The following is a 26,813-nucleotide window of genomic DNA, read 5'->3' as shown; positions in this document are numbered from 1 at the left end:
CCCAGAGAGCAAGGTCACTGGTAATTAACGGGGATGACTGGCAGGGGAACAGATTGGGACCTGCTGGGAAGCCTTGAGGGAAATGAGTAGCTTTTCATTCAGGCAGGTTCTAAGTAAGGCCTGCAGGCTGCTGATATGGGGCTTGACAGTTCTAAAGACTGTTCACCCGGATCCCTGCCTCAGATGCTTTTCAGAAGGGATTCCCCCTTCAGATTCCTGTGAGACTTAACTGTGTGAACTCCGTAAATGGCCATAGCCCCTGCCTCTACATCGGGTTTCTCTACACTGTTCCCGGACCCCCAGACCACCTCCTGGGAGGCTTGTCTGTTCTTCTGGGTTACGTTCTGATTATTGAGTTGGGACTTAGGCATTCTGTTAACTCACAGGTGGTAGAATATGCCAAGAAGCCCTCAACCTTCAAGCCTTAACATCCAAACTCCAGCTCAACGGCAGGTCCTTAGCAGCAGATCTGGGCCTCGGGCTCATTTAAGGTTCATTTGTTTTCCAGGCAAGGAGATGATATTAATAGATTCAAAATTTTCCTAACAAAGCTCATCTTCTCCTCTGACTTTTAGTAGCTAATCATTGTTGAGCACCCTCTAGGTGCCAGGCCCTGTGCTAAGCCCTTTTCCAACTCTAAAGCTTCCTTACAGCCTGGTAGGTACCTACTCTAATTATCTCCACTTTACTGATGGACAGACTCGTGTACAAAGATGACAAGTAAATTATCCAGAGTCTCAGGGAGTTCAGGACCCTCTTTTCACTGCACTGTTACTCCCCACCTCCCACAACCCCCGCATGCTCTCTACTAGGCACAGACTTACGTCACTGTTCAGGAACTCATTCACCACTTAATGGACAGTGTTGAGCTCCGACTTTGTGCCAGGGACCATTCTGGGGGTACAGCAGCCAAGAAGATGCTGTCCCTTGCCCAGCAAACATGGTCTAGTGCTGGAGACAGGTGTGTCTACAAACAGTAGTGCTACAAAGTGACAGATGCTGTAGTAAGAATGTCCAGGAGACTGTGTGGACACACAGGGATAAGAGCAGTCAGTATTATAGTCATGAGACCCAACACAGTGTCTGTAATAACATATTTCTGACTGAATGAAGTAGGTGACTCCTGGCATGAGGAGTTAGCTGGGGGAAGGAGTAGGGGCGGAAAGGCCGTGGACATGAGGGAGAACAGACTATTCTAGGAAACTGCAGGGGGCTCGGAGAAGGCAGTGGCACCCCACTCCAGTACTCTTGCCTGGAAAATCCCATGGACGGAGGAGCCTGGTAGGCTGCAGTCCACGGGGTTGCTAAGAGTTGGACACGACTGAGCAACTTCACTTTCACTTTTCAGTTTCATGCATTGGAGAAGGAAATGGCAACCCACTCCATTATTCTTGCCTGGAGAATCCCAGGGATGGGAAAGCCTGGTGGGCTGCCATCTATGGGGTTGCACAGAGTCGGGCACGACTGAAGTGACTTAGCAGCATTAGTAGCAGGAGGCTCAGTACGGCTTAAGGGTTGGTAGGGATAAGGGGATGGAGATTGTAGATCCTGAAAGGCCCTCCTTCAGGCCATGAGGGGGAGACCAGGCAGCTCGGTGTCTAGGTAGTCACCCTGAGCAGCCAGATAGCTCCTCAAGGTGATAAGCAGAGCAGTAACGTGGTCTGACTTACTGGGAGAAATTTTGGCAGTTTGGTTGAAGTAGTCTGTTTGGAATTTACCTAAATAAATGAAGAAACCATCAAAGGAATGACTTAGGTGAGAAACACAGCCCATTTTCTTTTGCAGTTTTATTCTTGGTCAAACTTACATGTGTGATTTTGCACCTAAGACTTAGCACTGCCCTCAGAGAGTTTGTAATCTGCGGTGGGTAGGGTGAGGGAGCAACTTGATCCTCACATTTTATGCACACGAAAGCTGAAATTTAGAGAGGCAGAACCACCAAGGAGGAAGGGACACAGTGAGGCCTGGGTCTCTTGCTAACCGGCCTCAGGCTCTTTCCTCCTCTTCTCTTTAAGCGTGTTTTCCTGCTTTGCTGGACGCTTACATCTCCCTCAGCTGGGCTTTCAGCTGGGGTGTCTGCTTAAGAAAACACTGCCAAGTCTCTGTAAGAGTTGGGTCGAGAGAGTCTTCATGACATAATTCTCTTCCAGATGGAGCAGTGACATGCATAGTGGAGAGGCTTCCTGCCCTCAAAGCTCCATGGCTGTCTGCAGACCACAAATGTTATAGTCCTCTGGTGAGCATTGGTATAGCCACAGTCTCTAACTCACACGATGGATTATCAGCTCTTTCCTCTACCCCAGAGTGACTGCTAATGAGATAGGGAAGAAAGATATGTTCCTATGGTATAAACTGATGTCGGAGAGTCTCCAGGCCAAGGATCTATGATCTCTGGTTTATTTGGTCCTTTCCAAAGCAGGTCATCTTACAGCTCTAGAGAACACACGTGTCTACTAGCAAATTCGTCTCTCCTTCCCATGTCATGCTCTTCTTGTGTCTTCCTTGATACTGTGTCCTGGTTTTCCTTCTATCTTTGCATGTAGTCTTAATCTCTTTGTGACTTCCATCTCCTCTGCTCTTATTTTAAATCTCCTGGATTTATAATCTAGAAGGGTCTCAAAAGTCTGCTGGTAATCAAGTAAAGCATCTGGAGTTCAGGAAGAATATATTTCTGATTGGGTTTGACCATTCCATAGAATTGTACAGCAGAAGAACAACCCACATGCCCAGTAGAGATTTGGAGAAGCAATAGATCATGGACACACTGCGTGGCCTCTGAAAGAGGTCATTGGGAATACCAGATATCCACATGGAGTGAGAGCTCCCAGAAGATGAAAAGAGCGACAATTTGTTTGATTACAGAAACGCTAATATTAATTGGGGCTTCCAGGTGGCACAGTGGTAAAGAATCTTCCTGCCAATGCAGGAGACACAAGAGACACAGATTCAGTCCCTGGGTCAGGAAGATCCCCTGGAGGAGGAAAGGGCAACCCATTCCAGTATTCTTGCTTGGAAAATCCCATGGACAGAGGAGCCTGGTGAGAAACAGAGGAAAGCGTGTAGAAAAAGAGAAGGGGGCTAGGGGGGCAGTGAGTGGGGGACCTTATGTGTTTAAACAGGTCAGTTAAAAAAGGGCTTCACTCAGAAAAGGATACTTTAGAACACAGACCTGAGGAGGTGAGGAAGCGAGCCATGGCACTGCTCGTGGGGAAAACTCTTAGGCAGAGGGACCAGCCTAAGTCAAGGTTCTGAGGCAGAAACAGTTTGAAGCCAGGAGGCCAGTGGGGCTAAATGAGAGCAAGGGAGGCTGGAGGTGGTGGAAGATGAGGGCACAGAGGTGAGGTGTGAGTCCTTTACAGTGAGAGTGGCTCTCACGCTGGGGGAGCTGGCATGGCATTGAAGAGTTTGGAGGCAAAGTAACACGATCTGATTACATTTTCAGTGGATCTAGCTCCTGTGCTGAGCATCTGCTGGGGCACAGGGCTGATAAGGGCAGAAGCAGGGACACTGGACAAGGCCCCTCACCTCTTCGTGATCAGCCCCTCTCTCCATCTCTGCAGGAGCCAGTTGAACTTGTTAGGGTCCTGAAGTCCTGTCAAATGCTGGTGGAGAGGGAGTCATGTTTTGGGTGTTTGTATAGCCAGTCTGTCCAAAGGACCATATTCATGAGTCCTGGGGGAAGAGAACCGTGAGCCGTGTTTCTATGTTTCTCCTGGCAGTGCCCGGGTGTAGTGTTTGAGGCGTTTTTCAGTAAGGGCCTGATGCCAGTTCAGGCCTCTCCAAGTCTAGGCAGATGAGATGAGATTGTGGACCTTAGGGTTTGCTGCCCGAACAGCACAGTGAACTCCGCGCTCAGTGTGTTTCTCTCACAGGTTGTGAGTAGTAGTTGCAACGTCGAATAATTAAAGAGCTCCAGGAAGTATTTAGAGTCGAGATAATATTCGTCTTATTTTAGAGCTGCTTCCCTGGTATCTGGCACAGTGCCTGGTATATAATACAATGCTTAATAACTAGAATGGATTTGTGGAGGAAAAAACTGAGAAAATGGAAACAGTGCTAACTGAAAACTACCGAGCAAGTGCATTTACCACTGCGCTTACCAGGCTACCTGCTCTGTGCCTGCAACGCCGCCTTCCTCCTGGTCCCGTAGAGGAAGGGTCTGCGCTCCTGCTAAGGACCAGCCCTCCTCTGGCCTGCTGGGTCCCATCCCCTCTCACTACTCAGGAACTTCGCTTCTGAAGTCAGTGGTCCATCCTCAGGCCTCCTGTCACCTGATCTGTCAGCACCATTCGACATAAGTGATCAGTCCGTGGGTCTTGACACAGTGACTTTGGTTGGCTTCTCGGACACCACTCTTCAGTCTCCTTTGCTGGATAAGATTCTTCTTGTTTCCCCATCCTTTAAATATTGCTGTGCCGGAGGGCTTGGTCCTCGGTTCATCCGTTCACATTCACAGTTGAGGTATTGCATATAATTTACTTTTAATAGACTGACACGCCCGAATAATGTTTCCAACCCCAGCCTCTCTGAACTTCAGCATGTATATCCAGTTTGCTACTTGACATTTCCACTTGGAGATCTAATAGATAATCTCAACTGAACTCTTGATTTCCATGTCTCTCTTCAAACTGCTCCTTCCCTGGTCTTTCCTGCCTTTGTTGTTGTTCAGCCACTCAGTTGTGTCTGACTCTTTGCGACCCCATGGACTGCAGCATGCCAGCTTTCCTGTCCTTCACTGTCTCCCAGAGTTTGCTCAAACTCATGTCCATTGAGTTGAGATCCCATCCAACCATCTCATCCTCTGTCACACTCTTCTCCTCTTGCCCTCAGTCTTTCCCAGCATCAGGTTCTTTTCCAGTGAGTCGACTCTTTGCATCAGGTGACCAAAGTATGGGGACTTCAACTTCAGCATCAGTCCTTCCAATGAATATTCAGGATTGATTTCCTTTAGGATTGACTGGTTTGATCTCCTTGCAGTCCTAGGGACTCTCAAGAGTCTTATGCAGTACCATAGTTCGAGATCATCAATTCTTCCACACTCAGCCTTCTTTATGGTCCGACTCTCACATCCTTACATGACTACTGGAAAAATCATAGCTTTGACTTGCCAGACCTTTGTCAGCAAAGTGACGTCTCTGCTTTTTAATACGCTGTCTTGATTTGTCATAGCTTTTCTTCCAAGGAGCAAGAGTCTTTTAATTTCATGGCTGCAGTTTCTGCGTTCGAGGAAATCTCTATTATGCCTTTTGAACTAAAACACTTGGAATTTTCCTTGACCACCTTCTTTCTCTTACACTCCACAGACAATCCAGTAGCAATTACTATGATTGATTTTACCTGCAAAATATAACGTACTCTACTACCTCCTCAAAATCAGCCATTTTCCATCTGAATTACTGTAGTGGCCTCCTAACTGGTTTCCCTGTTTCTGCTCTTGTCCCAGAGTCATCTGTTCTCTACCCAGCAGCCTGCAATCCACTAGAAAATGAAGTTGTGGGATGTCACTTCTGTGGTCAGAACTACCCAGCCATTTCTGGTCCTCTCAGCTCTGTACCACGGCCTCCATGGCCTTGCGTGATTGTCCCTGCCTGGCCCTGTGCCCTCTCCTCTGCCATCTCTCCCTTATTTATTCTTTTGCAGCCATACTGGTTTCTTTGCTGTTGCTCAGACTCCGCCCGCTTGCTGCTGAATCCAAGCCGTCAACACATACTGAACTGTCTTTCTGGATGCTTTTCACCCAGATGCCTGCAGAGCCTGCTTTGTCTCTTCCTTCAGGTCTCTGTTCATATTTCATCTCATCAAAGAGGGTAGGTGAGAGAGCTTCCTCTTACCAGCTCAACTCCTCTGATAAGATAAAATGTGAACAGAGGCCTGAAGGAGGAGAGAAAGGAAGCTAGGCAGGTATTTATTCAATTTATCTTCTCAAAGACATTTGAATACTGACTGGGTATTTGAAAATGGATTATTCATTTTCTTTTATGTTTATAGTTCAGTTTTAGAAAAAGAAACCCGATTTCTATTATCTGTCATGGTGAAGCAGTAAACTGGGGAAAAAAAGAAACTATTTTCAGATGTTGGAAATAGCACAGCACTGTGATCCTTGGTGAAGAGAAACAAGCAAGATAAGTCACATGATAGCCCTGTATTTTTTTTATCGGAGGCACATTTCAATGTGCAGGGTGTAGAGAGGGATCCTAGAAGCATAGAAGCAGTCCCAATGAATTGAAGAGACAGAGATTGGAGTTCAGGAAGGTTAAAGTGGTTAGATGTTATATGGCAGGGTTCCAGAGAGAAAGGTACTATGCATAACCAAAAACACAAAACCAAACACAAAACTAGTCCAGAAATTTACATAAGTAAATTACATAAGTAAAATCCTTTTGAATGTTCCCATAATATTAAGTCACGAATGCATTGAGTAAAACACTATAAACAACAGCCAGAGAGATGTAAGCTGAATCATTTCTAAGGCTCAGAAACTGTTCACCCAGAGTGGAGACATGTTTGAGTTCTGACCCTCCAGACTTGAGAGCCTTTGTTGATTACTGAGGCCATTTAGTAGTGACCCCAGATGTGTGTCTCTAGTACAAGGATAATCAATCCTATTGTAAAGCTTCTCCAGGTCCACTCTGTGAAAGTCTGAAAAGGACCAAACTCATCTGTAAGAATTTAACAACCTGTCAGAATAAAACAAAGTATCTCTTTGAAGACAATAAAATCTAGATGCTGAACAATATTGCATGTGATGTGTCAATCATTCAATCAGAAATTACTAACTCACTAAGATATAGGAAAAAATGATCCATGTCTGGAGAAAGTTTAGTCAGTAACCCAAAAACAATAGAAATGATGAAATTAGGACTTTATAACAGTTCTTACTATAAATACATACATTATGTTCAAGGATTTAAAGTAAAATATAAATACCACAAAAAGGGAAATGAAAGTTATAAGAGGGAACCAAGTGGAACTTAAAGGGTTGAAAAATACAATATTTGAAATGAAAAATTCATTGGTTGAAAATCAAAATCACAGATGATTCGGAAAAAATGTCAGTGAACTTGCAGCACATAAAGATTGGAAAAAAGTAAAAGAGAAATTTTCTTTTAGGATTCACACAAAATGTTTGTAAATGAAATTTTATGATACCTAGGATTCGACTCAAAATTTTACAGGGTTGGGAGAAGGGAAGTAAGATGAAACAAAGATTAGTTTTGATTTACTAATTGTTGAAGATGAGAGATTGGCCCAAAGGGTTCATTATAATCTTCTCTTGATATTTCCAATTCTTAAAATTATTTACAATAAAAGTTTGAAAAATATAATCTAGTAAGAAAAAGTAGTTAGAATCTTTCTTTTGTCTCAAATGTAACAGGAAGTAGGTCAATGAAAAATAAGCCTTCCCCTTCATAATACTAATGACGTAACAGTCTTGAAAATTCAGCTTTGCTTTGATGGGTAGAAGCTGGAAGCTGGGACCTCTGTAGCTAGAGATACTTCTCTCTTATTGTGATAATGCCCTGACACCCAGGAAGAGAAATATGGAATCAGGACGACATCATGACCTAGTAGGAGAATCACTGTAACATATGATAGGATACCCATTTAAGGGGGAATATGCTTGCACTCGTTAGTCTTATACCTGCTGTCCAGGTGGGGTTATGAGGTGAGTGAGTGAGTGGTGCTGTAAATCCTTTGTTTTATTCATAAACCCAACATATGAGGTTTGTTTTTTTTTAAAGAAAACGATGTTTTAATTTGAGTTGCTATAACAAAGCTGCACAGACTGAGTGTCTTATGAACAGAAATTTCCTTCTCATAGTTCTGGAGGCTGTAAGTCCAAGATCGTGGTGCCAGAATGTTTCAGATTGCAGATTGCTTGCTGTATCCTCATGTGGCAGAGTGAGGGTAAGAGCACACTCTGGGGTCTCTTTTAAAGGACACTAATCCTATTTATGAGGGCTCCACGCTCATGACCTAAGCACCTCCCAGAGGCCCTACTTCTAATACCATCACATTGGAATTAGGGTCTTAACATATGAATTTGGGGAGACACGAACATTCAGACCATTGCAACGTACCTAGTGTTAAAGTGCTTAATTTAGTTAAATTGGAGGTGGGGGCGTTACGCTAGGGAGAATGAGGATAGACTCTGAACGGTGGAAGGCCACAGAACTCACTCTACAACAGGCTTTACTGTTCCTTTGCAACTTGAGTGCCGGCAAGTCCACCAAGTGAGCCTTTGGTTGCAGACTTGCCGGTTGATTAAAAGCTCCTGGGAAGCATGGCATGCTTTCCTGCTTCTGCCCTTTGGGTCAAACCATTCTTCTCATCATTACCTTGTTATGACTGAGAGATGCAGCTTAAAGGCCATATTCCAAGTTGTTCCCAGCTTGGGGGTCTATGGGATCTTCTTCAGTGGTTCAACTCTTGTGCTCTTAGGCCAGAAAGGTTGAACCTGTGGCACTGTGCAGTCATGTAATTAGCGCAGGGCAGGTGTTAGGCTGTCTTTTCAAGTATTCGTTCTTCTGTGAATTTGTTGATTGGTAGTGCAGACACTTTGACCCTGAATATGTTTTGACTCAATGTTTGTGAACATAAACATGACGAATGCTATGCTGATACTGAATTGTTGTTAAGGAAGGCAATTAGGGGTGGGTGGGGTGGTGGGTGGTGGTGAATATCATTAGGACAGTTTAATTAATTGATCAAATATTGATACTGCATAAATTTTTTGTCTTTTTTTGGTTTAGTTTTACTCAAAACATTCTTATCAAATTCAAATCGTTTTGATGTAAATCTTATAGTTTATTGATCAAGTTTTGGTTATATACAATATCACTGGTTGTAACTTTTGCAATTTTTCATTGTTTCTTACAAAGTCTGATTTTTTTTTACCAATCAATTCAGTGTTAGAAAAATCTGTAACACATTTGACCATGTACAGTTTTAGCCGTTGTCTGTTTTATTTTATCTTGCTTATTTCTACTAGTAATAGTTCTTGTGAGTTATGGAAAAGGAGATACCCTGTCTTGGCTAGTCATTGAGATACCTGGGAATAATTTCCTTGGCAATTCTAGTGGCGGACCTTGGCAGCACAAAATATCACCACAAAGAGGAATTTCACAGCTTCATTATGTTCATTAGCACAGATAATGAGAATATGTTAGTCCCCTAACTTTTTAGATTTTTGTTATTGGTAATTTACTATGTATCAGTATTCAGTGGTAACAAAAAATATCTTTTAAACTTTCACTCTTATACTTTTTTCCTAAGGCTACTAGTGTTAGTTGCTCAGTCATGCCTGACTCTTTGGGACCCCATGGACTGTAATCCAGCAGGCTCCTCTGTCCGTGGAATTCTCCAGGCAAGAATACTGGAATGGGTAGCCATTCCCTTCTCTAGGGGATCATCCTGACTCAGGGAATGAACCCAGGTCTCCTGCATTGCAGGCGGATTCTTTACCATCTGAGCTGCTAGGCTTCTAGTAGACTATATTTAAATGAGTAAGACCACATGTCCCCCCCCCCCCCCAACACAGACACTTTATAGTCACTTTCAATACACATATAATAAAAAGTATGGAATGAATTCCCCCCAAACAAATCCTTTCAAAATTGGGATTTATATTGCAGGTCTGTGCACCTTTTATACCAGCACAGACAGAGGTTGACTTTGACTTCTGTGCTGGTCATCTCCTCACCATTTTGTCTGTCAAGAGTGCATTCAAGAGAAGAAGAGCTTCTGAAGTCAGAGTTTAATAAGGGCCTAAAATAACTAGAGGAGGAGAGAATAAAAGACAGAGTGACTTGCTTACCCAAGACCCACTTCATGATGAGCATTTCTGTCCAGGAGAATTGTGTAGTTTTCACTCTGAAGATCTGTTTTGGGTAGTCTGTGAAGGTTTCGTTGGGCAGGGTTTTCACGCCTTCAAAGCGGTCTGATGCGTTCACAACCAACAATCCCAAGAAGATGGTGAAAGAAACTGCATGGGCTACAAATTTCATGAAAGGGCTCCTCAGTGTTCGTCCTAGCTGGAAACAAAATGTGTATAAGACACGTTAATCTGGCAGCTTCAGGCAGGTGCAGGGCTCTCTTTAAAAGGCGTTTGCTGAAAGTTGAACCAGAGAATTCTTCATTTTGGACAGAAGCTGCTCACCAAACCCAGACATTTTCTAGAGTTTTTATGTGAGAGGCTGCTTGACTGAATCCATTTTCTAATGACTTTAATTTTTCCTGTTTAGAAAATTCAGTGGGAGTGGTAAGAGAAAGGAGTGACACACACTGATGTAACATCATGTTACAGTCTGGCTGCACAGCTACCCACGGCCACATGGATAAGAATTTTATGCTTTTTAAATCTAGAAAAAAAAATACAGTTTCAATAGAGTTCAGAATTTTTCTTTAAAAAATTACACTTTGGATATGCTCTGTTGTTCTTTGGTCTATTTTCTTGGATTTTAGGTGAGATGATTTATTTTCAGCATTTATTCTATCCTGGTAAATTTATTTAAAGCTGTACAGTTTGCACTAGGTTCTGCTTTAGCCATGTTCTATATATTTTGACTTGTAGCATTTCCCTTGATACTCAATTATAAATATTTTATAGTTTCCCTTTTGATTTCATTTTAAGTCAGAGGTTATTTAGGTTTTAGATACACAGGACTCTCCCCCCCTTGCTTTAAAAACTCCTAATTTTATCGCAGTATGTTCAGATCCTAGCCTCTATTATACTACTCTAAAACTTACTGGGCTTTTCTTTGTGGCCGAGAACGTGATTCATTTGTGCAGTTCCATGTGAACCCGAAGTGCTCCAAAAGATGCCTGTTAGGGAGCAGGTGTTGGTCACATCTTCTTATCCGTGGCTTGCCATGCAAAGGCCACTTGGGTCTCTGAGATGTAACTCGAGGGCTGCCTAAGGGGTCTTTGGTGACTCTTGTGAATTAATTCACTTGGGTCTCTTCCAGGTCACCGCTGTCACCCTCACCTAATCTGACCCCTCAGCCAGGTGTACTAATAAGAGCAAAGAGGAGGACCTTTTCTGGAACACAGTTCCTTCTCCAGGGCGAATGTTCATTTACAGTCGGTGACCAATTAATGTTCATGTTCTGCTTTATTCAGGAGTCCCAGAGTGAAATGTCAGCCAGCATATCGAGTATTGGTTCAGCAGAAGATCAACTATAGGGTTTCTCCTGGTGAAACTTCCCTAATCATGACTATATTCAGCATAACATTTATAAGTCAGATGGCTTGATAGTGTTTTTCAATATACTTCAGTGTGATAATCATCTACTTTAACAGTGCTAGTTATTACTGTAACATTCTAATGCCATAGAACCCATCTGTTGAAATTAAAAATTATAGTTTTTTTAAAAAATCATTTTTTAAAAAAATTGCATTTTAAGTCTGAACATTGGAAATCCCTACTTGTGCTGGAAAGGACTTGTTTGGAGTCACCTGTCTTATCAGATTGTCAGATGGCACTAGAATAACTTCAGAAGTGGACAGAGAGGTTTACCTGAAAACCATGAGGCCCTCAAACGTCCTACGTATGACATTTCTCTATGAAGTTTAACCTTGTTATTAACAAAGTACAGACTGTAGATAATTTTTAGCCATAGGTAGATGTACTAAATTCAGGATGCAGAGACTAAATATAAGGACAAATAAAATACCTCATGTAAATTCAGTGGGGAAAAAAAAAAGGAATTTAACCATGTTTCATGTTGACTTATGAATGTGATGTCATAAACCTACTTTAAGTTTTTCAGCATTTTATCTGACTGAGTTGGCATTTTGGAGCCCGTTTCCCAGCCAACAAGCTGGGATAATTTGCTGTAGACAGGAGACATTCTTACATAGTCACTGCATGGTTTCCTGTCACTGTGCCCTGGCTGGGGTAGTGGAGAGAGGGGAGGGAAGTGGGAGAATGACTGCAGAGTCGGGAGAGGAAGGGTTGAGAGGGCAAGGGATACCAGGTCTGCATGTCCCAGCAGGGTTCCAGAGATGCCAGACAAAGGTGGGGAAGATGGAGACAGACACAGCTGTTAAAAGGATTGACAGCCAAGTTTCCCTACTCCTTAATCACCTAAGGGCTCTAAGTAACATCTCCCGGTGACTACCTGGATGAGGACATGGGGACATCTCTCCATCTTCTCATCGAGGCAGGTACCTGACTGCAGGGATCTGCCACGCAGGTGCACCCTTGCTGGCCCTGGGATTCCCCACAGGAGCTGCTTTGAGAAATTTAATGTTTTCTTTGTCCCCTCACTCAAATAGTTGTCTTCTGGCAGAAAATGCACCTGTCAGAGTTACTGTACTTATTGCAGACCATAAGGAAAATCCCTGATAAGGCCCTTCAGAGTTGTGGAAGGTTACCCTGAACTCAGTCCCCCTTGATTTAAGCCATAGGGAGGAAAAGCGAGGTTAGTAATTGATGCATTTTTCCTATTTTTCTTCTGGTCTTGAAAGCATCTTTTTAGCAGGTAAACATTATAAAGGTCAGATGAGATCAAATCATTTCAGTGATTTCCTTTTTCTTTTTTTTTGGTGACATTTCCTATTTGTCTCAATTTTTTGAAGCAAATTATGCTTGGGGAAAATTTGCTCCTTTCACAAGGCCACCAGGTGAACCAAAATAAAGGAGAAAAGTTAACCAATATATACCTGCTGCTCTTAGTTGTGGAGTCATTAAATCTGGGTCAGATAACAGAGTTAGGTGTAAAAAGAGGTGGAAGAGCTTCAGAAGACATAGGCCTTGGTGTGCTCTGCTAGAAGAGCATAGCTGGTGAGTCTGAGACGTGGGCTCAGGCAGCTGCATCATTACTTGGCCCTGATGAGTTGAAAACATATCAGGAAACCCAAGCTTGCAGCCCTAAGTCTCTGGCTTACCCCAGACTTTCTGGGTGCAATTCTTTTACTTTGGGAAACAGATGAATATGAGAATAACTGAGTAGTTCTCCCGAATTAGCTCCAAATGAACTTCATTCTCCAGCCCTCAGGGTGGGCACCTGCTTTTACTTGTCGACACCCCTCTGTGTTTAGTGGCACTGGGCTCTTAGCCCACAAGTGGAAGCAGTTAATGGGGACCTCGCAGCCACAAGCCCATGAGGCAGGCCATGACTGCAGGAGAGCATGCAGAGACTGTTGCCAGCATCTCTCCTCACTCAGAACCCCCAGTCTTTCTCATCAAATGCCACCCTCACTTGCTGCCTGCTGCCAGTGGCCACAAGCAAGGGCTTAGTGTACAAGCTGTGCAAAGCTGAATCAGCTGAGGCAGACTTTGGATCAAGCGTTTTCCAAAAGAAACATACAAGGCTGGAGTGGGTCTCACATTTTTGAATGACCTTGACTAAATTCATGGCATATTACTCAGACTGCTCCCTCAAAAATTCTTTTTAAAAATCTCTAACCCAGGGCTCAGGAATCTTCTTTCTTTGAAGTGGGGAGTATATGTTCACTCAGCACATGGTGTCTCTGATCATCGTGTTTTCACATTACCATGTGATTCTACTCTTTGTCCTGGGGGCTGAAGAGGTGCTGAGTAATAGTGGGTTATAAAGGTAGGGCTTCTACGGAAAGAAGAGGAATGAGTAGTGAAAATCACATGTTGATTTTGACTCTTCCCTTCTAGAGAAGCCCTGCTAACTATAAAGCTCTGAATCAGATTCATTCCAAGGTCAGTAGTCAGCAAAGACCTTTACATCCAGCACTGAAGGCTGTAATGCTGCCAATGTGACTGGGTGATTGGGAATGCTGGGGTGTGTGTGTGTGGACATGGACAGTCTCTGCAGCAGAGACCCTGGATTTAAATCACAGCTCTGTGGTTTTTGGCAAGTTTCTTAATCCCTTTGTGTCTCAGTGAAGGCGCCTGTAAGATGGGGATAAAATAGTACTTATCGCATAGAGGTGATGTTGGGAATGAATTATTTAACATGTGCAGTGCAGCATAGCTGCTGACCTATAGGAAATACTATAGTACGTGGCACTGGAGAGCCTCAGGCAGTTCTCCTAAGGGGGAACTTAAAATCAACTGACTAAAAAAAAGACCAAGGGAAAAAAAAAATCAACTGACTCTTGAAAAGCTTGTGTGCAAGGATTCACAAAGGGAGACCTCTATAGCGTCCTTATGTATTTATGTTATGAGCCCTTTGGGGAACTATCTATGGACAAGTTGATGATGGACACTGCAGGTGATGGAGCTACAACAAGCTGTAAGAGTTGGGTCTTCCCTTCAAAGTGGCTGGCTTTCTAGTGGAGACAGAAACAAGAAAAACCCTGGTAGGAAATGGGTGGAGAGATGGGGAGAGAATTTTGCAGGGCTCAGACTTGGCTAAGGACGAGGTGGTCAGCCCTCTGGCACTCGTAAGTCCTCTCCCAGCAGGGTGACATGTGATGGACTCTCTGTCTGGATTTGAGGGCAGCAGCTATTGGAACAGAAGAGCAGAAAATGCTCTATTTCCTGGCACAGATTTCCCCTCTGTGGCAATGCTTTAAACATTGCGTTAGGATTTTTATTTAATCGTGTGTCACTCCAGTATTCTGGCCTGCAGAATTCCATGGACTGTATTAGTCAATGGGGTCTCAAAGAGTCAGACGCAACTAAGCGCCTTTCACTTCATTTTCGGCTCTCTGGTAGCTACAGATGAGGAGGATACAAAGACCTGTGGAGGCACTGTCCTCTCTCTGTCTTGTCTCTGGACAACACTGCAGCTTTGTCAAGGCTGGGCCTTCAAAAGCTGTAGTCTCTCGTTCCTTTCTAACGAGATGATTTTGTTGGGATGAGGCTAAAGGAGGTTTAGGGAAATGACTAACATTTTAATATTTCTACATGCAAGAGTTATGAACTGTTACACTGCACAGTGCAAAAACATCAGGTAGGAGTCTAAAGTTGTTTACAGCTCTCGCTTTCCAACTCTGTGTACTAATTTATAAGGACAGCTGGACCACAAGGGTTAACAGGTAACAGAGGTAGACAGCTTCCCCTCTTGTACTTGTATAACTAGAACTTGTGCAGTTCCTCAGCACTCTTGATGCCGACTTCTCCCATCTACCTGCTGCTGAGAGGTATTTTGAGCCCTTGAGGATGATGGTTATTTTCTCAGCTCTCAGATTTTAACAGACAGACAACCTAAATTATGCATCAGAATGGGAAATCAAAGGATGGAAAACAGTGCAATCAGTCATACAAGCTCTTTGGCATGGCAAAAGAGCTTTATCCTTGCTTAGAGGATAAAGAGCTCTCTGGGAAGAGATTTACCTGAGAGCATCCATGTGAACAAGAACTCACCGACCCTTCAGTGGTGAAACGATGAAAAATCACTATTCTCTTTATTGACCCTGACAAACCAGTGCCGTGTTCCAGACCTGTAGTTATTACCATATGTACATGTCTGTGACTTGGTTACCCTCTTTAGTCTCCGTGTTAGGAAGCTCAACTCCTGTTGACACTCTTCACCTATATCATCTCCTTATTCAGCTGTCTTTTAGGGACCCTCAGAAACTTAAAAATATAATGGACAGCCTTGGGAATTCAATAGGAAAGATATGATGAGGTTATTCTGGCAGGCTCAGAAATTTTGGTCCCTGATAGTTGTTAAATTTGGACAGCAACTATTAGGAGGTAAATGCACCATTAAGTTGGAAACAGAAATCTCAACATTTGCTAGACATGGACGGACATTAGCAGATTGATGAGGTTTAGCAGTGACATTTTATGAATACATTTATAAAAGCATCAAAAGTCTAATTTCTTTGACGGAAGTATAGTAAAGCTCTTAGCACATGGAATTGATAGAATGACTGGCTTTTCTATAGAATTACTGGACAGATATAAAGGCACGACCTGTGGGTGGAGAGACACCAGCACCTTAACAGAGTTCCCCACCGGGCCACTCCTCTTGGGGACCAGGGGCCTTTAGAGAGGACTGGTTTCTCTACACAGAAGATGTGACTTCTCTGTAATCCTCAAAAATCTAATATCTCTGCCAAACTTGGAAAGACTTCTTTCTAAATGGTGAAAGAAAAGACTAAAATATCTTGACTGTTTTATCTGTCCTTTGGCTGCCTCAGAGTGAGTTTGACAAGTTCTTTAATGAGGAATCTTTCCTTGGAATGAGCATTGCCACAAAAAATTATCTCATGCTGTGCAATAATGCTTGTCACTTAGCTATGAACACACCCTCCACTGCACTGAGCTCAGAGTTGGAGCCCAGAAAGTGCAAAGAAACCACAAGTGGCTTAATGGCAACCTCATGTTTATCTCAAGTGCTGTTTTTGTTCTTTGTCTTGTTGGACATTTCAGGAACACAAAATGTTGATCAGACAAGTATTTGAACAGAGGAGAGGAAGCTCCAGCCATGGGGCCAAACTTTGCTGTAATCATTACTTCTAAAATATTCCAGAGGACTACTATAGAACCCCTGTGTTCTATAGTGACATCTGTCCCTTGAATTTACTGGGTTACTGGGTCCACAGAAAGTCCAGGATTTCTCCCACTTCTACCATCCTCCCCTTTTTTTGGCATCACATCTGCATGATATTGACTTCTCAGATCTACTGAAAATGTAAAAAATGTAGTCATCAGCTGGCAGATCATCCTTTCTGAATGTTTCCCCAGGTCGGTCGAGGCAAACTGTCACATGTAGTTTAATGACAAAAGTCAGGGTAGGCAGTGTTTGGCTATAATTTTAATGACTGATGTCTTAGAATTAGTTGGGGGCTTATAAAGGCAAAGTCCCCATCCGTCTCTGGATGAAGGCAGTGATCTAACTTGCAGTACAGACTAGATGATACCAATATGAATACAAGTGCCTAAAATCAGTGACCAGCACTGATCCAGTTTTAAATCTGGCTAGTCTTTTTTCATTCACTGTGCTTTTTCCAGCTCATGATAAAGGACAGAAAAGATTGTTTTCCCATCCATATGTATCATTTGGGGAATACTGGTTTAGCAAATCGGAGAAGGCAATGGCAAATCTGTGCCATGGTAGAGGTGCAGGCATGGAAACAAAATCCTCAATAGATATAAGATTGGACACCACAAATAATCAGTATGAGGACTTTTATTTTTGATACTGTTCTACAGGAGAAGGAGTCTGAGTCCTGATTACATTCTCTGATACCCCTCCTACTCCAAGGCAGTCACTCCATTGCCCCCCTTTTTATTTATCACATCTCATTAGCAGATGTGAAGCCCATCTTCCTGGCATGAATTTTCTCATGGTGGAGCTGACAAGAGGATCCATTCACCGATGACACTTTTATTAACTGCATTAGCTGACCAAATTCCCCATGGAACTAGTCTCCCTGTAGTCATATTTCTACTGAATGTTGATTACCTAAGCTTAGTTCTTTTTGTAATAAATCACTGAGTAAATGCAGCTTTGGAACCTCTGATGACCATGTAACCCACGAAACATATTTCAGAATTTCTGCACAATTAGTCTTAATAGGCACTTGCTCTTGCCTGAAGCTGGAGTGACCACTGGTGCCTTCTGTGGCTTTGAATCAGAAGGGCTGTAGGGATGGTGGAACAGGAGGTGTGGCAGCTTGGAACCTGCAGATCTCACTTCTTCCGTTCCAGGCAGGAACCAGACAGCCCCTTTCTGAAGCAAAGAACCCAGCATGGCGCCTTTCCAGCTCCCCTCCATTTTTCTTTGGCTGTTTTTCTTCTCATGACCTAATTAGCTGCCCATGTGGGCCAGAACCCAGACAAGGAAGCTGGGAAACAAGGAAGATGTTGAGGTGGATCTGCAGTGCCCCAATATGAGAAGCCTTTGATTCTTAGCAACTAGTCATTTCTCTTTCCTGAATCTGCTTGTAAAGTGTATGCATCCTAATTGAGAGTGTGAAATGAGGTGTTCCATGAATGGGGCTTAGCAAAGAGAAAGTACTCACTAAGCACTGGCTGTCCATGCTCTGATAGCCCTCCTATTTGAAGGCAGTCAGTTCATTGTCCGCCTGGCTAGACAGCCTCATTAGCAGACCTGAAGTCTCTGGCCCATCGTCCTGGTGTAAGTTTTCTCTTGGTGAATCCGACAAGAGGATCCATTCATTGATGACACTATTGACTGCATTAGCTTATCAAATTCCCCATGGAACTAATTCCTGTCATCATTATTATAATTATTATTACTGTGGGTTTTTAGGGTGTGTTTAGGACATTGCGTAATTAGAAAAGGAAAAGTGCCTTTATTCCCCCTCTATTCTGTTATTGATCAGATTATGCCTCATGTATATAAAAGTTTCCATGTTATCACTCTTCTGGCTTTTAAGAAAATGATTTTAAAAAGCAAACCTTAACATTTTCCCTCTTAAGTGGTTTTCTACTTTCATTGGGTATCTCAGGGCTATTTTCTTCAAATGCGGGAAATGATGAGCTGCATATTTGGACAAAATGGACTTCACGTTATGCTAAGTAGAGAGAAGAAATAACCGCAAAGACATGCACCTTAAGCAGTCTGTACCTTGCTGCACGGAGCAATCCAATAGGCTATGGCGAGAAAAGGGAGGCCTAGGGAGACTCCAAAGACAGCCAGGAATTTCACAGCGATAGACTGTTGACGTAAGCCTGAGAGATTTTCATACCACATGGTAAGCAATTGCTGTTGACAGTTAGGATGAGCAACGAACTGTAAAAACAAAACAAAAACAAAAAGAAAACGCAAACAGGAAAATGGCATCGGTAGCACTTGAACAGTATATGGCCTCTGAGTAGCTCAGGGCTGACATGTTCCCCTGGGGCGGGGGTGGCCTGCGTGCTAGAGAGGGAGCAGCTGGTCAGGTACCTGCTGGGCCCCTCGGACTTGGGGATGCTGGGGCCTTTGTGCTGTGGCCAGAGCTCTCACAGGGCTGGCTGCATCAGGGCTTGGCAAACCGAGGTCCCTGAGAAGTCTCAGGCACAGAAAACAGTAGCCAGCTTTCTGGGCAAATGCTTGTCTCTAATCCCAGGAGACTTATCTCTGGGCAGAATTCATATGGGAGTCAACATGTTGGAATAGATGGAGCCTGAGTAGGGTTTTAGAGTCAATATGAGTTTGAATTTTGCTTCTACCATTTACTAGCCAGGTGGCCTTGGGCCAGCTACTTAACCTCTCTGAGCTTCAATACTGTCCTCTGCAAAACAGAGTCTGTCACATTGTTCTGTAAGATTGCATGAGATACTGTAGAAGAGTTGCTCTCTCATTTCCTAACCTTGTGTGTTTCTGGATGACACGCTCACCCTCCTCAGCGTTCCCTCCTTGGATTTCAGTGGAGTTGGGCTTGGGTCCATGTCGCGTGCTGTGGCATGCTGGATCCCTGACACGCTGCGTCCCCACACAGCAGCTTCTCCCTGCCACCTCCTTTCTCTTGGAACTGCCTTGCCCTAGTGGCCGGGTTACAAGATGGGACTTTTGTGGACTTTTTGTATTGTGTTGATCTTACCCCTCTTGACAGATGTTGGACCAAGGGTAAAACCCAGACCTAAACTGGATCCATTGGGTTTTCTCAGCTGTGTATTTGAGCCTGTGATCAAGAGAGGCAGTCTTTTTACTTACTGAGGAGTTAATGTGTGGCCTTGAGAGATCTGGGTGGCTATCTTCCACTGTGTGGACTAAGCAGCAAAACAAGCCAGTTAAAGACCGAGAAAGAAGAGTGAAGTTGTCTAGAAAGATGCTCCTACCCCCTCTGAGGCCTGGCTCCACTTTGCCCACATGGTCCACGAGACACCTGTAGATTCAAATACAGCATCTTCCTTTTTCTGTTTGATTCAGCAGGTTGACTTGAGTTGCTGCAATCAAACATCCTTTACCTAAAAATATTTGGTGCTACTTGGCCATTTGTCCATTTGATTCTGTCTTGGCCAGTAGAAACTGGCAATAGGCAACATTTAAGTAACATTTATGGGAATAAAGTATACAGTTGAGAAAATTATGCTCCTTAGCTTATTTCCTCCCTGTGACAAAGGTGAGCCAGCCCTGCTGGCTTTGGCAGCATCAGGATAGCCATGTGCCATTAGAGCTGAGATTAGAGCAGATAGACTGGACATTCTTCAAAGAGAGTGACTTTTCAGTGGATCCTAATGTCCCAATTTTTATCCTGTTTGCCTTACTGGGTATTAAGGGGACATATACAACAATTTCTGGGAAATGCAAAACATTCCCTTTTCATTATAAGAACAATAAAAATAGAGCTATTTAAAAAATTCTCAACGCAGATGGCAACCACTGCTTGTTTCCAGTTTCTGGGAACTCACAGTAGCGGCCAAATGATTTGTGAGGATGCTATCAAAGCTTTATTTGGCCCTGCAGCAGCCCCTGGTGATACTATTACTCAATCATTAGCTGCAAATGAGGCTTTTTGGGAGGTAGCATTATTAGATTCATTGCAACCGTTGTGGTTTTTCCCTTCAACAACCAGAGCAACAGATTCTCCTCAACCCAGGTAGGAACCCTCGGGTCATGCTATGGTTTCCTGTGCCCTTGCTGGATCACCACAAAGTGGAGCAAACAACAGAACATCCTACACGTGTTTTGGTAATTCTCAGAGCCTGGTCACAACACGGTCCCATGACAGGTCGACTTGTGGACACGAGGGGCAGTCAGTTTTGTTTTTCAGCAGTTAACCTTCTCTGGGTGCTGACGTGGCCCTGCTCAGGAGCAACGCACAGCACCGTGAAGTAGCGGAGATTGCTTGGCTCACTCTGTGGCTCCCTGCACTGTGGCTGCTCTGGGAGGACCCTCGTCCTGACCCCCACCATTGGCCTGTCTGTCTTTATCTGGGAAGGGCCCTTCCATGCACCTTCTGCTGCCTCCTGCAGACAAACCAGCATAACAGATTGGGCAGCAGTGCAGGAAGGGGAGAAATTCTGAGAGAGGACAAAGTGGGAACCATTCCCATTCGCCCTCACCTACTGCAGAGAAGAACAGTGGACCCAACTTAAACAAGAGAGGCTTTCTTGAGACTCTGTTCTCCTCTGATTAGGCTTTTGTTAATTTCCACAGTGTCATTTCTTCTTCCGTAATAAAGCAACCTAGCTCCAAACCTGCTATTTATTTGTAGACAGACTTTATAACATAATGCTCCCAAAAAGCTGATGGTAGCTGATAGCCAAAGCCCAAATTGTTATTTATCTTTACATGGGCACTTTTCTGTATTTGTAGCAGGACTTAGAAGACAACCTCATGACAAATAATTCAGTGTGTATTAGAAATTTTTTTCCCACTGTGCTTTTGAAGCACAGAGAAACGTTCCTAACCCAAGGGAGATGAGAGTAACATGAAGCACACTGTCAAGACACAACGAACACCCTAAGCAGAAGAGCACTCAGCCAGGGAACAAAGGCAGGAGCAGGGGGAGAATTTTCAAAAGCAGCGTCAGAGAGAAACAGAGGAAGAAAAGCCCACAGCTAGATACGATAGAACAGGAACTCAGAAAAACAATGTAGTTGTGGCCAGCTTTTTTTGCCATCTGGCCCACAAGAGGGTGGGTTGATCAAAGGATGGGTTGTCCAGGCCATTCCTGCCCCTCAGTCATTCTGGATTGAGAGTATGCTACGCGGTTATGAAAGTTCTTCAAGGGAAGAACTGGTTTGACCACCTCAGCTTTCCCATCTATGTGATTCATACTCTTCCTCACAGGGAGTAATGACCTGGAGCTGAAAATATGAAAGATAGGCTTACGTGGAGTGCAGCAGCCTGTCAAGAGAATATATGTCAGACCATACCCACGACTGGGTTGGGTTGTTCCAGAGAACTAGGCTGAGGCTGGGAGCTAAGAAATTAAATTGGGAAGAGAAATAGAAGGGAGCTCTGAGACAGAATTCCCTGTACTGGTAAAGGAGACTGGGAAACAGGACCTGAAGCCTGGGTGGGACTAGAATTCATGTGGCTCCCGGTTTTTGAGTCCATCTCAAGCCAGTTATTGTGGTTGCATGTTTGACCAGCCTTCATGTTTAGTATAATATTTATACCCAGAGCTGGTTTTCTGTAAATATCTCACCTAAACTTCCTATTCCTCCCAGCCCCTGGTGACTTTTTAGTGAGAATACAGTACTGGCATATGGGGACTCTCGGGCGTATTGGCCAAATCCTGGCTCTTAATTTGCTTTCAGTTGATCCATTCATTGTTATTTTTCTTTTATAGCCTGAAGGAAGAGTATCCCCTTCACTCTTTTCCCTGCTTTATATTCATTTACAAGGAAATATCTGATATTTTAAGAATAAATAGTTGAGGACTATCAACACTCCTTAACTAACTGTTGAGTATTTTTTCGGACTGTTTCATGGAATGTTAGCACCCTTGGCCATGTATTCCTGTTACAACAGACTTTCCTGACGGGGGTGTGTTTAAGTGTGTGGGTTGGAGCAAGGCTGCCCGGGATCAAGTTCAGGTCCTGCCACACGCTGGCCACATGATCTTAGATCGTCGATGCTTCCCATGTTTGGTTTCTTTTTTCTGTAAAATGAGGCTAATAATGAAGATTCAGTGAGTCAGTATTTGTAAAGTGTTTAGGACTGCTGATGCTGCTAAGTCGCTTCAGTCGTGTCCGACTCTGTGCGACCCCATAGACGGCAGCCCACCAGGCTTTGCCGTCCCTGGGATTCTCTAGGCAAGATCACTGGAGTGGGTTGCCATTTCCTTCTCCAATGCATGAAACTGAAAAGTGAAAGTGAAGTCGCTCAGTCGGTCCGACCCTCAGCGACCCCATGGACTGAAGCCCACCAGGCTCCTCCGTCCATGGGGTTTTCCAGGCAAGAGTACTGGAGTGGGGTGCCATCACCTTCTCCGATGTTTAGGACAGTACTTGGCAAATAGTAAGCGCTGTAGTGGTATTTAATACATAAAATCAAGCCCATGATTCTCCTTTCTGAAATTTCCCATTTTCCTCCCTCCTTCCTCCTCTTGTTTCTCTGCTCTCCTCCTCTCTGGCTGCGGTTCTACTCCACCCTCCTATTTTCATTCTGTTCTCTGCATGGTTTGAGTGGAGTCTCTTGAAGTGTTGTTGCCTTTGGAAAGGTTCGAGTAGCCAGGCAGATGAGTGAGGCCACGCCTTCTCTAGCCTATGCCTCCCTCCTCATCCTCCAGTGAAAGCGCAGTTTAGTTGATGCAGGCAATTGGCTGAAAACGAACTGGTCTCCACGAGGGCAGTCAGGGTCACTGTCAGGTCTGTTCAGCTCCGTGCTGACACTCCCCCCACCATGGACTGCAGCACCCCAGGCCTCCCTGCCCCTCACCATCTCCCAAAGTTTGCTCAAGTTCATGTCTGTTGCATCAGTGATGCCACCTTAAAGACTGTTATATCTTGCATTTGCCTCTTTTAGGGGTAGGGGAAAAGGGCTACGTTTGAGCTCAGAGGCTTTGAGGCTGTGTGATCTCCATATCCATTAAACCCAGATCTTTCTGACACTAGGTCTCATTTACAGAATAATGAGATGTGGCAATGCATGATTTGATAAGCCAAAGAATAACTTAGCTAGAGAAAAAATTTATGAAATCCAGTGTTTATAGAGAAAATGACTTTATTTTCTGCAGAAAAGCCATCAAAGGCTGATGTCCAATGTGACTGTGATCAGGATTTTTCACTTAGCTCATCACTAGCCTTTCCTTATAGAAATCTTTTTACCCTCTGCCCTGGAAACTGTCTACACAGGCAGAGAGAGACAGGTACTATACTAGTCAAGTGGCTTTTTTTAGTGTGGACAGTAAAATGGAATTAGAATAACTCTGTGTTGCCACTGCCTATTTGAATCTTCTCATAGGCGTGGACATCTCATAGGACGGGGAAGCCTGGTGTGCTGCAGTCCACGGGGTTGCAAATAGTCGGACAAGACTGAGCAACTGAACAACAAGAGACAATAGGAGTGGATCCAATGGTGCTAATGTTACTCTGTCCCATTTTTGTCTTGGCAAAGTTCTCAGGTCATAGAAATTGAGGAGGGAAGAAGAGACAGGGAAATGTTGATTGTTGACTAGTTTAGCTTGTTGGTTCATTTGTTCATTCATTCATTCCAGCATACTTCTCCCCACTGCCACCTCTTACCAGTTGCCGTGTTCAGTACTGGAAATAAAGAGCAGTTGCAGTCCTTGTCCACAGGGAGCTCTTGGCTCTGTGACCGTGTAAGTGGAGTAGGGCTTAGCAGGAACACCATCAGTTCCAGAGTAGGCCTTCCATGAATAAGCAAACACGGAATGCTCATCCCATCAATGTGCTTTCTCCTGGATTTCTCCCTTTTGTGAGACCTATTATTGAGAGTCCCACATCCATGGCACAGCTAGTTGCTTTGCCTACATAGATAACTTAACCTTCACTTTGTTCTCTGTGCAAGCAGTTAGCAGAGTGGTTATGTGCACAAGCTCTGAGGTTGGATGATCCTGGTTCAAATCCAGATACAACCCTTTCTAGTTGTGTGACCCTGAGCAAGCCCCTTCACTGCTTCTAGCTTCGTGGTCCGTGAGAGAGGAAAGTGTGTGTTGGGTGTTCAGTACCTGGCCTGGTGCTTGGGATTTAAGGTGGGCATTGGTGTTCCTGCTGTTCCTGCTACCCCTTCTGCTCCCCGTCCAGGGCTTTCAGTAGTTCTCTTTGCTCTTCCCTTTGCTGAGTTTACCCAGCAGCAGAGTTTTGAGTGACCATGGTGATTTTAGAGTTAAACACTCCTGAGGAAACTTAGTATGTTTGATTACAATAAAAAAGAAAGCAGAAGTTGTCATTGTTTTATTAAGTTTTAAATCATGGAGCATTCTAGTATGGAGTCAACACCATCACCATGCTCACTGAACCTATTTACTTAGCCACGCAGCTCTTGAATGGCCACTACAGGAGGATAATCTGTGATAGTTCTAAATGATGGTGGAGAGTGAGAAGGAAAAGGTGTGGGGCTTGGAGCTTCGGGTAGGGAGCCTCAAAAGTCATACCTCTTTCAAGGAGCCTCTAAGCATGGGCACTATCAGGGGAAGGACTGATGCTGAAGCTGAAACTCCAATACTTTGGCCACCTGATGCGAAGAACTGACTCATTGGAAAAGACCCTGATGCTGGGAAAGATTGAGGGCAGGAGAAGGATGACGACAGAGGATGAGATGGTTGGATGACATCACTGACTCGATGGACATGAGTTTGAGCAAGCTCCAGGAGTTTCTGATGGACAGGGAAACCTGGCGTGCTGCAGTCCGCGGGGTGGCAAAGAGTCAGACATGACTGAGCGACTGAACTGAATTGAACTGAAGCATGGGCACTAGACAGTAAAATGTTTTAAAATCACAGCTTGAGTGTTTTTACAGTTACTAATTGAGGACCTAGTATATGAAGGAACTTTGGTTACGCTGTCTGTAATCTTCACAATAACCCTCCCCAAATGGATGTGTTATTTACACCCTCATATACAAATGAGGGTGTGTTATCAATCCCATCTTTCAGTTTAGGGAACTGAGGCTCGGTGAGTTCAGGTTGCCCACAGTTCCACAACTGGAGAATGGTGTAGTCGGAGTTCTAACTCATGTTTGTCTGATTCCAAAACCTGGGGTCCTTTCATGTGTAAGCTCCCTCTGGAATTCTCTTGATTTGGTTGGCTTGGAATATAGTCCTTCCTGGTCTTAGTTCTTTGTCACAAGTAAAACAATAAAAAGCAGACACGTACTGAGCACTCATATGGATCAGGCCCTGTGCTGAGCACTTGTGAACATTCTCTCGTTTAATTCAATATGCCCATTATAAAGCTGATGGTGCTGTGACTATCAGATCTGACTCCAATGTGAACATTTCCTAACCACCTTATGCTGCCTTTCTCAGCTGAAGTTTCTTGCATCTTTTCTGGGTCAGATCCCTGTCAGATTCTATCTGCCAAGCAGAAGGGCCTCTCTGTGAGCCTACAGATTTCGTGTGTGCCGAAGAGATGCTAATATGGTTTTCCAGCCAAAGTTCTAGGTGTTTCCGTTCACCCCGTGGCGGTAGGCTGCATCCTCTTGGAAAGGACAGTTGACCTCTGACTTTCTTCTCTAGAGCAGTAGATGTTCTATGCTAATCCCACACCCATTCCATTTGCATTGTTCGGGTTGGATGGAAGGATGGATGGTTAGATGGAGGGCATTTGGGCTGAGGAGAAAGGAAGCATGTGAAAGAGAAGGAAAAAGAAGAACAGAGCAAACGAAGGGAGAGTCAGAGAGTTTAAAACCTGACTTTCAGCTGAGGTTCCCTCTTCCTCTCTTTTCCTTTCCATTTCCAGTTTCTGGCCAAACTCTGGCAAAGCTGTTCTCAGAGCCTTCCCAGAGCCGACCATCTCTGAGCTCTGCTCAAGGTGTCTCTGCTTGCTGGAGTGCTTTCCTTCTCATTTCCATGCATCCAAGTTTTGTCCAGCCCAGTAACCATCTCTTCCATGAAAGTTTGCCCTGCTCAAGTAAGAATCTCTTTCTCTCCTCTCAAGTAAGTCATGATCTCTGTGTGTAATCATAGGTAATATGCCTGTATAATCCTCTGCTAGAGAGAAGACCCCTTCTGGAGGGTTCTTATGGTACTCCTCATGGCACTCACTGCTTGGGTATTTAGACAGTGTTAGGTATGAGTGAGTGTGCAGCTAGAAGTTCAGACTGCAAACCAGTGCCATGTGCAGGACCAGAGTGGCCTTCCCTACATGGTCCCTGTGGTGCAGCAGAGTCTAGCACCTCTGGCCATGTCACCACATCTGGAAGAGACACATGGGAACAAGAGGCTGAAAGCTGGCTTGCCCCCCAGGAGACACAATGAGTCGATAGATGACTGAATTCACATCCCCATTGAAGTTATTTTCACTACAGAAGTTCCAGGAGATTGGAAGACAGTGACGACAGCACTGTCAACCG

General features: G+C 44.1%; 1 protein-coding gene across 1 annotated transcript in view; it reads right to left on the bottom strand.

Moving 5' to 3' along the window:
• Positions 1-26,813, bottom strand: part of TRPC7 (transient receptor potential cation channel, subfamily C, member 7) — a 151,245-nt gene that overhangs the window by 48,151 nt on the left and 76,281 nt on the right. The window contains exons 4-5 of the mRNA XM_010844477.1: positions 18,468-18,632; positions 9,818-10,034 (exon numbers count right to left, since the gene is read on the bottom strand). Coding sequence (XP_010842779.1) covers positions 9,818-10,034; positions 18,468-18,632 — 382 coding nt within the window. The remainder of the gene's footprint in view (positions 1-9,817; positions 10,035-18,467; positions 18,633-26,813) is intronic.

The sequence above is a fragment of the Bison bison genome, unplaced genomic scaffold (genome assembly GCF_000754665.1).
Source record: "Bison bison bison isolate TAMUID 2011002044 unplaced genomic scaffold, Bison_UMD1.0 scf7180017864203, whole genome shotgun sequence".
In the NCBI taxonomy this organism is placed as follows: domain Eukaryota; kingdom Metazoa; phylum Chordata; class Mammalia; order Artiodactyla; family Bovidae; genus Bison; species Bison bison.
The sequence above is the reverse complement of the archived record's forward strand: the minus strand, read 5'-3'. Positions and strand labels throughout refer to the sequence as shown.